Source organism: Lygodium microphyllum, chromosome 1 (genome assembly GCF_053477565.2).
Source record: "Lygodium microphyllum isolate KBCC chromosome 1, Lygodium_microphyllum_v1.1.10, whole genome shotgun sequence".
Classification (NCBI taxonomy): Eukaryota; Viridiplantae; Streptophyta; class Polypodiopsida; order Schizaeales; family Lygodiaceae; genus Lygodium; species Lygodium microphyllum.
The window spans coordinates 165,233,276-165,246,413 of NC_141135.1; the positions used below are offsets into that span (position 1 = coordinate 165,233,276).

At 37.8% G+C, this 13,138-nt stretch overlaps 1 protein-coding gene across 2 annotated transcripts in view; it reads left to right on the forward strand.

Moving 5' to 3' along the window:
• Window positions 1-12,661: 12,661 nt before the first annotated feature.
• The window catches only part of SCPL20 (serine carboxypeptidase-like 20), a 143,354-nt gene continuing 142,877 nt past the window's right edge, over window positions 12,662-13,138 (forward strand). Inside the window, exon 1 of one of the 2 annotated variants that reach the window (XM_087684190.1) lies at window positions 12,662-12,915. In XM_087684190.1, coding sequence (XP_087540316.1) covers window positions 12,725-12,915 — 191 coding nt within the window. In that variant the 5' untranslated portion in view covers window positions 12,662-12,724. The remainder of the gene's footprint in view (window positions 12,916-13,138) is intronic. The other variant, XM_087684181.1, reaches the window with a different exon arrangement.

The window sequence follows — 13,138 nt, forward strand, 5'->3', positions numbered from 1 at the left end:
TCTGCAAATCTAGTTGATACAGAGGATGACCAGCATGTCCAGGCAATCATTATGTTACACTTAGATGAGTCATTGATTCATCATGTTAATCAACTAAATACTGCTAAAGAAAAATGGGATGAGCTTGAAAAGCTCTATAGAGCCACTTTTAAAAATACTAAAATCTTCCTTAAAATTGAATTCTTTAGCTTGGAATATCGATCAGGAGAAGACTTGGGAAAATTCATCTCTCACATGAAGGGACTTATGGCACAGGTTGCCTCTATACAAGCTCCAATCCATGAAGAAGATGCTATAGCTATTCTCCTAAAAGCTATAAAACAGGTGTTTCCTACTCTTGTAACCACTCTTACCAACATTCCAGATCCTACATTGCCAAGTACCATCCAATCATGTTTGGATGAAGAAAAGAGGAACCACAAAGAAAGTAGCAACAGTCAGACATATTCAACTTCCCGTGATCAAGTATTGGTACATACAGCTCTCACTAGATGTTCTTTCTGTAAGAAAAAAGGACATCTTGTAAACAATTGTTGGAAGAAGTATCCCTAGAAAATGAAATGTAACAAATGCAAGAAGACAGGGCATATCACTAGTAAATGCCCCAACACTCCTAATGTACCCAAAGAACTAGTGGCCAATTATGCCTCCAATTCATCTGAAGATCGACTTTTTTGAGTCTTTAAACCATCTACCTAAAAACACTCTTGTAGCCTGATTTATAAAGGCATCCCGACTGTTTAAAGGGGGGGAGGGACATCCTACATGCCTTGTAATCCAATGCCACCCTGGCATTGAGGGGGGTGTTAGAAGATAGGCATAGGAACCCATTGTAAGCAAGGGTGCATAAGGGCAGATGGGTGTGAATAGCCTTAGGGGCAAGGGAAACCCTAACCCTAGCTTGGCAGAGGCTATATAAACAACCTATGGGTCACTATCAAAGGTGGGAGAGTGTACCCAAGTTGTACTTGTAAACAACTTAGTAAACAAGATGTTGTTCTTATACTTTGAGCTCTCTCCTTCCTCTTGTGCACACATTCCAATGTTGCAACTCTAATTTCTCACAAGTCCAATATGTGATGGCTCTTGGGTCTACCCTCCTAAGCCTCTACCTCTTCCTCTACCTCATGCCATCACAGGTACTACTCGGTAGTCCATAAGGATTGCATTGCCCTCTTTGTCGTATGACACATAAGGGTACATGTAAGGCTCCTCGTTGTTCGGCTCCTCCACATAGTGGATTAGAGTGTCACTCAAGGGATGGATCACGTAGGGTCCAGGTGGTTTTAAGATGCCTGTAGGGTTTATCTCCATTCTAAGAATGACTGGCTTGGCATCATTGGGTAGCACCAGCAGAGCCAATGGGACTCCCCTTCTAAAGAAGTTCGATGGCCTATTCGCTAGGTAAGGTTGATTGTATGGTTGCGGGTAGTACGAGAGTCTCCTCGGCAGTCTGCAATGCATGGCATTGTGGTTGAACCTACCATAATTGGCGCAAGGTCGAGACCAAGGGTCCTTACACTCAGCTGGTAGGTGGTTTTTGCCACAATACACACATTGGACATGATCTCTTGTAATCTAACTAGCTCCATCTTCAGCTCTGCTAGCTCTTAGCTTGAGTTAGTACACTTGCCTTTATCCTGAGTACTTGGGCTTGATCTTTCACTTGTTATCAAAGCTCTCTCAAAATTCCTAGAGGTAGTCTCCTCTCAATTCGAGCTCCTGGAGCTTCTCTCCTTGAGATGGTGGTCCACTATAATGGCCTCTTCAAAGACCCTACCAAGTGCGTCCCACTGCAAGCTCGAGTTGCCTACCAAGGCCTTGTAGATTTCTTCGCTTCGTATTCCATTAATGAATACTATGGACACAGGTCTCTTGGTTGGTTGCTCGCCAGTTGGGATTCTCTTAAAGAGACTCCTCACCTGGGTCACATAATCCCGAATATCTTCATTATCCCTCTACTTGACATTCATTAGCCACATTAGCAAGTTATCGAAGTAGCCTGGCTCCGAGAATCTCTTAATGAATAGATTTTTAAGGTTGTTGAAGTTGGCCCACTTAGCAGCATCTAGACTTGTGTACCAAGTCCTTCCCTTATTGCCTAAGCATAGACCAAATGCTTGTGAGCATTGAGTGGGTTCGGTGAGGTTGTTGGCCTTGCAAACCTGCTCAAACTACTCCACAAAGTTGTATGGGTCGTCATTCGGTTGGTGTTTATCTAGTTGTTTTGTAAAATGGGGATTTTTGCTTGGCTTTTGGAGCCCTGGTTAACTCCTAGTCTTGCGAGTAGCGATATTTCTAGTGCCGTGGCACTCTGCTCTACTGCTGTGTTATCTAGCAATCGCTTTTCTCAACATGAGGTCTCGTTCTCGCGCTCTCTCCCTCGCTGCATATGGTCCTGTCTAATTTTTGCTTACTAGGGCTATGGATCTCTCGCATTTCCATGTTTTGGCATAAGCTCCTAGTCTGTTGATCCTGGTTATAAGCCACTATGCCCTGCAAAGCCTTGCGAGCTAGCTTTCTTTCCTCTTCAAGATTTGCTATGACAGCCTCCATAGATTTTCCGTGGTGGTCTAGCCGAGTTTGAGTATCGTATTCATTCACCATTTGCTAGATCTTCTCTGGAAAACCTCTCAAATCAAGCTCCTTGTTGTCTCTGTCATCTAAGCTAGTCTTTGCCATATTTGTGGTCGAGGTTTTCCACTTGGTGGATGATGAAGTGTATACATGCATACATGTCACATAGACGATTAGACACACACAAGGTAATCAAAAGTGGTGCCTCAAAGCCTGAGTGGCTAGATGTAAAGGATTGGTAAAGACTCAGGGAGGAGAGCATAGATTGTCCAAGATGATAGTAGTAGTAGCGGGAGGTAGCAAGGACACAATTGGAGGCAAGGGTCGTGCATCAAGGGAGTAGCGACCATAGGACTTATTTGGAGAACTTTATAAGTTTTCTTTTGGTTTTTCTCACTTTCTTATTTGGAATATCACGTGCACTAACAACCTTGTTTCTAACAATGCTAGTTGCTTTCTTTGCAGCACTTCATCACAAACTGCGATCCCTCTAGTTTGAAGACTCAATATGCAAAGAGACATGGTCTCACTATACTTATCAATAGATTGTATGCGTGCGGCAGCCCAATAAGTCAATCCTCTTTCTCTATAGTCATTAGTTTTTTTGTGATGCATTATGTATGGCGGACTAATGTTTAGTTGTTTATTTTGTAGAGTCTGTTCGATGCTACTTTGCGTCAAGACGAGATTTCAAATGGCGAGGATTTGTAGCATACGCTTGGATTCGTGAAGCGCACATCATCTTTTTTTTTAGTCCTATGATCCATGCAGACCTCTTCTATGTAGCATTCCTTAGATATATTTATCATCCTTTGTATTTAAAAAATCACACTTTTTTATATTTACAAATAGATTTTCATATTTATTTTGGACTCTCCTCTCCATGGTTCCATGTAATTTTATGAGTTTTCATCACCAGTCTTGTACTGATTTTATGAGTTATTAGTCTTGTGGTTTTAAGTAGTTTTTGCATCTGCCTTTATGACAGTTGCATATTCAACATGTAATTGCTTTTTGCATAATATTATTTGGCACATGGTGCCACCATTTTTTTTTCTCTGTAACAGTTGCTATTTGCATCGCTAGTTTACTGCATGTGTCACTATCTTAGTCAATATGTGCATCACAAAGCATCGCTACGCTAATAGTGATGCAAATAGCAATGCTACTAGCAACAAATTTGTAGAGATGCCTATATCGATGCTTTTAGTGATGATGGGGGCAATTTTTTGGATGAATATTTGTGTCGCTTTGAACATCGATATGTGGCGTGTATCTTGTAGTGCAAGTTGATGCAATTTACTCAAGTGGCAATTCCCATTACAACTTCTAACATGTGCAAAGTAGCCACCTCTTTGAAGGGCAATACACTATTATGGTGGATTACTCTTTTGTTGCAAGGAACGATACCATGTAATTGGTTATAATTTAAGTAAGTCTTCTTGTCCACATGGCTTACAAACAGTCTTCAAGTTGATGAGATGCTAGCTTTGTGTAAGATGTTAATCCAAAACAATAAGGACTAGAAGTTACGAAAGAAGAAGTTGGTCAAATGTGGTCAAAGCAAAAGAATAAGGGAATCAACAAAGGCTAGCTAGTCAAAGTAAAGATCAATCATGAACTTAAAATACTGGAATTTTGTTAGGCATGACATCACTATCAAATCTTTATATCCTATTAAATTATTTTTGTAAAAATTAAGAGTCATGCTCATCCTTGTGCACTTTGAGTTTATATCTATCAAAGTCACATTTAAACTTGTATATGCATACAAAAAAGTCCTACAAGCAATGTGAAACTACAAGCAAGTTGATAAGTTTCTATAAACATCCATGCCAAACACTCATCTACCATAGACAACTACAAAGGACCAAGGGAATTATAATAATAGACTATGTGACTTTAGTAGAGAAAGGAAAAGGATTGATGTCACTAGCCAATAAAACCCTATGTATAGAATGTATAAAATGAATACAATCTCTCATAATTGTGTATGCAAACTTGAGCGCTTCTATTTCCTCCTTCTTCCCTGCTTGGTTTTATCATAGACAATGTTTGTGATAGGATTAGGAAATGTGTGTGTGTGTGTGTGTGTGTGTGTGTGTGTGTGTGTGTGTGTGTGTGTGTGTGTGTGTGTGTGTTAGAGAGAGAGAGAGAGAGAGAGAGAGAGAGAATGGGTGAAAATCTCCATTCCATCTTCTTGTCCCTTCCTCTTTTACTTAAAACTGATATGGGGATCAATATCATCCCAATATATCTCTCATGGGTCTATCTAGCATTGATCAACTAGGGCTACTCAGTTATATGCTAGTGATAGTGAGGGAGAGGGAGTGGAAGAGAGTGAGTAAGGAACCATGGGTGAGGCTCTATACTCCACCTTCTTGCCTTTTCATTCTTCCTCTTCCTCTCATGTCCACCACCATGGGGAGAGCTTCTTGATGTGGCCATAGATGTGTGTGTGTGTGTGTGTGTGTGTGTGTGTGTGTGTGTGTGTGTGTGTGTGTGTGTGTGTGTGTGTGTGTGTGTGTGTGTGTGTGTGTGTGTGTGTGTGTGTGTGTGTGTGTGTGTGTGTGTGTGTGTGTGTGTGTGTGTGTGTGTGTGTGTGTGTGTGTGTGTGTGTGTGTGTGTGTGTGTGTGTGTGTGTGTGTGTGTGGAAAGTTTTCCTTGTCCATTCTTCTTCTTCTCCCCTTCCTTGATGTGGCATATTAGAGTTGAATTGTGGATCAAACAAAAGAGGCAACTTGAGGGCTATGAAGAGATTATCACTTCTATCATGAGGCAATCATAGCTCATCTTGATGGATTAGAGTACAATGAGAGAGGTAAGTTTTGGTTACTCTACTATGTTTTTGAGATTAATATTTTTATTTTGCATTCTTAGTATAGAGTGGACAAAGCATTGTTGGTTTGGAGCTAGAGTACAATCTAGTCTTGTGTGATGTAGTTGTGCCATAAAGAGAGTGCAAGCTCTTGAAAGAATAGAGTTCCACCAATGTCCCTCCACTGAGCTCATAGAGTGCAAACAAGCTCATCACTAGGGCATATAATGTGGAAATTTTGTTTAAATTTTATTCATGTAAAATATACAGTCAATGGAACTTTTTAAATCTTGTGTAGATGATCAAGTAAGCAAATGTAACTAAGGAGATGAAGGGCTAAATTGAATTCACCTTCACCCCCCAAAAAATAGGCCAAGTTTAACATCAAACTCCATATTATGCACTTCAAAGACCTAAACCTTTGAGAGTTCTAGAACCTAAACAAAGTAGTGAAACGAAACTCTAGCGTCAATGAGTTGATTGAATAATGTGGCCTTGACCAATACAAATATAACTTGGAAGCATAAAATTGACCACATGATGTTTAGTAAATATCTAGAATCCTATTAGAAATCCACTAAGTCTAGAAATATATTATCAAGACTCCATAAGGACCTATTAAACATCACATCACCTTGATCTATAATTTTATGGAGGATGTGCTAGGAATTGAATCAGCTTCATGACAAGGGATAAAAGGCCTTATTGGTCAATACAAAATGCGAGGAGTTCCTATAGTCAACCAAGATGGGCTATTGATCCAAGCCATACAAGATGAGTGTATACTCAAAATGTAGATTTTCCATAGCAGGATCTCCAACATGATGCATAATTCACTATGATAAGGATCCTAAAAAGCCTATGGAGGATATTTTTGTTGGGAACATTGTAAGATAGAATTTCAATAACTAGAGACAATCCATGAGGCAACTTCAAAGCTACAAGAGCTAATAATGGACTCAAGAATGTCTTTTTCCTAAAGAAGAAAAGGTGCAAATCCAAAGTAGCAAGAATTAAGTGGTAATGCACTAACTCGAATTATACAAGACATCTTAAGTGGCCCCCATGCACCATCCCCAAAGTAGAAGAAAAGGTGCAAAATCCAAAGTAGAAATGTTAAAGTTTAGCAATGCACTAGCTTGGATTATAAAGGACACCTTAAGTGGCTCCCATGCACCATCACTAGTTATACAAAAGCCGACCTCAAAGGAAAGATCCGTAAAAGAGGAAAAAAAGAAACAAGTGGTAGAATCAAGGAAGAAGAAAGAGTCACACAAATCTATAGCATTTGAGAGGCAAACCAAGACTTGCAAGAGGAGGTAGAAACTTAGAGCAACCTTAGAGTAGTCATAGAGAACAATAGGATGCATATAAACAAATGTCCCAAGAAGCAAGACAAATACAAGAGGACCATCAATATATCTTTCATAATGAGGAAAGAAAGTGCCTCCTTACATTAGGAATAGGAAGAAAGATTGCAGGAGGCCTAAGAACAACAAGTAGGTAACTTAGAAAAAGGGAAGGAGAAAGTACATAGGAGACTTTGTTGTTTAGCTATAGTGTACCACCAAAGATCCTTGAGACCAAAAAATAGTAGTGAAGAAGGAGATTGAAAAAGTTGAGTTGTTAGGGGAAAAAGCTATAGTGGCTTCAAAACTTATAAAAATGTGTTTGTGACACAAGCTAAGATAAAGAGCCAAGGTAGTTCGTATGTAGGAGAGTGTCTCTGCTTTTGAGGACCTTTGCTAAGAGGTTTAAGAAGATAAAGATATGATAGTGAGAGAGTAGCAAGAGGATCAAAGGTTTCTTGATGAAGAAAATGCTCAATATTAAACAAATATGCAATTAAGGAGGTCCTCAAAGCTACATAAGAAATACAAATACTAAAGGAAATAGCCAAAAGTTAGTATAATCAAATCCAAAGCCCTCAATAAATAAGCCCTATAAATGCAACAAGCCTAAAGAAAGCTCTATTAATGCAACTTCAAAAGTTAAGCCGGAGAATTATATGTATTACTAGTACAAGAATAGTATAATCAAATCCAAAAATTGAAGAAAGCTCTATCAATGCAACAAGCCAAAGCTTGGAGAAAGCCCTATTAATGCAACAAGCCCTCACCAAATAAACCCTAGAATTATATGTGTTACTAGCACAAGAAAAGGTAAAGATTGGTTTACTAAGCATAAAACTCCAATCTACCAAGTAGTCAAATGATCAGTTGGAGAAGACCTTTAACAAATTGCAAGAGACACCCAAAATCTCCTTGCTTCAAAACACGAGACCATGGAGGATGAGACAAAGCATGTGTAGGAGAAAATAAATGAGTTTACCGACAAGCTTTGGCTCAGATCTAACACAACCTATATAAGAAGGGGATCTATTGAAGGAGTGGCAAGAAATCACAAGCCACCTCTCGTTCACTCAATAGAAAATATATTTTCATTCTATAAGAATAGCCATTAAACTAGTGGAGGAGGAGGATATTAAGCACCTACACAAGAAGTTGTTCACTACAAAGTCAACTCTCCTTTATAATATTGGCTCTACACTTTCAAAAGCAATAATATGACCATGCCAAGGAAGATCCAAGTTGTACCAATAGAGAAGCTAGCTATAACAATTAGGAGATTAGATGTATTTGGGGTCAAACACACATAACATCAAGAGAGCCATCATCTTCTAGTGTTTGATCACAAACTTTGAAAGGAGGAGAGCAAGTTACATTGGAACCCTTGATGATCATTAGGAGATGGAGTCACCTTCATACACAAAGCTAGTTGAGGAGTAGTCCTAAGTGCACCTTGAAGCACCAACCAAAGGAGATGCCCTTTCACAAACAACCACTATCTCATCTTGACCCAGAGTAAGTCAGCCAAAATGATCAAGACATTCAAAGATTCAATTTAACATATATATCTAACATAGGATTTGATGTGTTTGTGATTGAAGAAAAGGAATTTGACTAACCCACTAAGGAGTTCAAAAAAATGTAAGTCAAGTCTAATTCACCCATTGCATTTGAATTTTTGATTTTATCAAACGAGAATGCTACCTCCCATTACAATTGACCAACTCCTTGTTACAAGTATCTTTATGGCTAGGAGATGGTATAAGAGAATATAAAAGCAAGCTTTTGTCCAATCTTGTAGGGACAACAACTCTTGGAGGGCTAAATATTATTTGGGAACCAAAGATGCATATGGGGAGCACTTGGCATGGTGACACGATATCTAGGATTTGACAACCATGCATTGTTTACTTTTGGTAGGACTTTGACATGGCAAAGAGCCACAATTTGATTGCCATCCTTGCATAAGATAGCATGGTACTTGGTTCCATTTGACAAAGCATGGTAGCTTAAACTTTCCAACAATACCCAAATGTCAAAGGAACAACTACCACCAATTGACTATGATCCCATGGCTTGGCTTGTTCTTCATGCAATCTTTCTACTATTATACCACTTGCATGTATTGGAGAATGTGAATGCGAGTCTATTCACTTATTGCTCTCATTCATTCCTTCCCCAATCCCCAATCCAAATGTAATTGTTAGTCAAGAAATATTTGAGATCCGCCTCTCTCAAAGATTATGTCCACTCCTTGACAATTAAAAGTGGAAAAAAGAGAAATTAAAAAATCAAAAACTAAAAGGGAGAAAATTTTCTACCTTAGAATTGGTGTGCGCACATTGATGCACCCAAGGGTTTTCAAGTTGAGATGCCATATGTCTTTGACTAGCTAGCTTTATGTCTAACCCCCTAGCACATTCCTCCATCTCACAAGTCAGGGAACATCAAGGTTAGAACATTGTGGGCTTGCTCAATGAACATGTCACCTTAGATTTCACTATATCACACCCACCCCCTTACATTGATTGGATAAGTGCAGAATACACATCTCAACTCTCCTAGCATTAGATCCATTTTCAAATCACACATGATGCATCACCCTCACCCTACATGGTTAGTTAGACACAATTGCATATGGAGAATAGAGGCATTGATGTCGTAATGAAGGTAGTATATTTTGTGAGAACATGAATTGTATGTGAAAAGGTCATGTCCAAGTAGTAGAAGGTCCAGTTCAAGTAGTAGAAGGCATTGCTATGAATTTTATCTTTGATCTTTCTAGGAAACCTACATGGAATGATGGCATTTGGACCATGATATCCAAATTCACCTAGAATGATGGCATTGAACCATGATATATAAGATCACTAAGTAGGCCCAATTTGTTTTGGCAAAGGAAAACATAAAAGTAGATCAAATGGTCAAATTATTATTACTTAATAACTTAATACACACTTCTTGACAATCATGTCAAATCTTTTAACATGTCTTGAACTCATGCAATACAAATTTCACCAAAAACAAATCCCAACAAAGGGTCTACAAGAATTCCTCCCATCAAATAATGCAAATTTTATCATTTTAGTGTTCTTAAATGAAGTCGATGAATGGCATGTACTTACCTTGTATATATATGCATATGCATGAAATCTCAATGTGCTAAATAAAAACATTAGGCTTTTAGTATTTGGTGGCACCACATGTTGCTCCATCATTTGTGGCTATCATGAAGTTTCCATACCAAACTAATAGATTAGGAAACCAATAATAGTGTGTGGGTGGTTGTTCATCCACTATATTGAGAAGCTTTGCTTGCAAGTTTGGATGGGAGTATCAATGATGGAGAATATTTGAATGATAAGTTGTGCTTGCAAGTGTAAAATGGGAGCATCAATTATGATATAGGTTCCTTTGAGTGTATTGGAGGAAAACTTTGTAATCTCATATTGAGTAACAAAGCTCTCAAAAAGTTGGTCCCTCAAAACCATTAAATAGCACAATTGAAAACATTTGACCAACTCACAAGGTATTAGAAATGATTGTACATTAATGTCAAGTAGAGTGTACCTTTATTTTTTCATGCATGTTTTTGCGATTAACTATGCTATAAGATATATCTAGAAGGACACTTGTGATGTATTATGTAAACACAATATGGATGCATGGGCTAGATGAGTTTTTACTTCATTTCCATTCAAAAAATACAATTGGATTTACTAATGTGATAGATTGTAGTAGCTTTTTGTTTTTTTGTTTAATTTTAACAATAAGTATGTTTATGAGCTTTCGATAGGCATCATGGCAATTGCATGCTCTAGCTTACAACCAATTGTTGACATAGCAAAATTCAACAAAGGCTTGTAAATATATACATGTGCAGATCTTTAAGAAATGACACTAGTAGTGTGAAATTAGGTACACACTAACCTGACCTTAAGCCCTAACTCCCCTTATTGCTCATTAGCTATACACTAAGAGATACAAAATTGCTTCTTTGCTTTCCAAAGCAAAACCAAATTCACTTTGCCATACATGAAAGCCAAGATAAAAACTTGTATATGGGTTTGTTATAAGTACATGGGCTATATTATCAAAGTGACTTGACAAGCTATGGTAATAATAGCCAAAGATTAGTTTAGGCCATGCCATGCATAAATATAGGACAATAAAGACTGCACAAAGCCATGTTAGTAAGCATTGCCACCATTTAATTTGTGGAAGTAGAAAGCAATATGATGGTTAAGAAGGAGAGGATCCTAGTAAAGAGTGAAGGATGTGAATAATACAATTATTAATTTCAAAAACCTTCATATTTGACAATTTATAAGTTTTTTGTTATATTCTGCAAGTTTTTGGATGTTATTACAACTAAAATGATCCAAGATTTTGAAATTAATGAAACTTCTCTTTGAAAATTGTTAAATGTGTATTATTCAATTTTAGAATTCATGTGACATAAGACCTTTGTTTTTTAGTGGAACACTAGGTAGAGGATCACTGTTCAGGGCAAACAACCCCTATTCCCCCCACATAGGAAAACTCTCTTAGGGTAAATAATAGTTTTTTCCACATGGTTTTTGTGGCCACTATTCATGAAAATATATTTTTGATGGCATATACAAAAACCTCTATTTTTTAAAAAATATGAGAGTATGAGCAAAATCACATGTATCTAATATTTTTATAATCGAAAATTTTGTAAAGTTCAAAGTTTTAAACTCTCTTCTTTAAATTTTGATTCTTTTGAAATCCCTTTTACATTAAATGGTGAAGTGTTTTTTTTTTTGCAATGTGTTTTCACACGATTAAGGTAGGAAGCAGTGCCAAATATGGGTAGGCCACAACCTTGAGTTACCTTTAGGGCTCCCTTCACAAATTATATCTTTTTGCATGAATATCATGAAGCGCTTTCGTCCTCTTCTTCCCTACCTCTTGATGTAACAAAGCCTGCAATCGAATCTCATCAAGATATACTAAGGTGGACAGAAGCTAGGGTTTAGGGCAAAGAATTGGTTTTCCCACATAGGAAAACTCTCTAAGGGTAATGAATTGCTTTTTCCGCATGGAAAAATGTCAAAGATCTTTTTGTGAGCAGTGTTCATGAGAAGACATTTTTGATGGCATATACAAAAACTCTCTTTAAAAAAGTGAAGGGATTTATGAGCCAAACCACATGTATTTTCTACTTGGATAACTAAAGATTTTGTAAAGTTCAAAGTTTAAAACTCAATTTTTATTAAATTTATTAAAAAAAGTACAATTCATTTTACATTAAACAGTGAGAATAGATTTCCTTTTTTTTGTGTGGGTAATGCATATGCATATGATTAAGGTACCAAGTAATGCTCCATACGGGTAGGCCAGATTTGAGTTGGCTCCGAGGCTTGAACTCAACACCTCATGAAGCCCACACACACTTGGGGTGAACAATCTTTGTGAGCCTCACAAAAACACACTTGTTCCCAAGCGTGAACAATATTTGTGAGCCTATGAGAGATACACTCCAAAATCATGGTTGTACCATGGCCATGGTAGTTTGGTGGGGACTAAGGAGTATAAGGTGAGTGTCAAAATGCGAATATTAAAGAATTGGTATTGATAAATAATAATAATAATAATAACAACAATAACAAATTTACAAATGAATCGACAAAGAATTGATATTGACAAATAATAATAATAATAACAACAACAAATTTACAAATGAATCGATAATAATAATAACAACAACAACAAATTTACAAATGAATCGATAATAATAATAACAACAACAACAAATTTACAAATGAATCAACAAAGAATTGATATTGATAAATAATAATAATAACAACAACAACAACAACAACAAATTTTACAAATAATAATAAGCACCGAGTTTCCTCTCTCTGGAGAGCTTATATACGCATCAGTATAGTCACCTTTGTAAACTTCTTCATCTTCCCCTACAGTCGTGTCAGTCTGCCTACGAGGGAGAGAGATGGCAGAAGAAGAAAAAGCCTCGTTCGAGCCGGCCATCGGCACGGCTGCAAGCAAGTTCTTGCTAGCTGTCTCAGTGCTCTGGGCCTCCATCAGCGCTTGCAGTTACATGGCGGACGCAGCACCTGCTGCCGCTCTCATTACCTCCCTTCCTGGCTTTTCTGGAACCTTTCCTTCCCGCCATTACGCCGGGTACGCCAGCTCTGTCCCGGTCTTCTTAGAGTAGCTCCCGGGCGCATCCATGTCTATTGTGACGCATGAATCCTTTCTGTTTGTTACAATGCTCTACAATCAAAAGCAGAATTGTAATCCTTATCCGAGCACATGGTCGTGTAAAGTAAAGACACTGTTTGCTACAATGCTCTGCAATCAGAAGCAGAATTGCAGTCCTGATGCATAAAATGAAATATGGAAT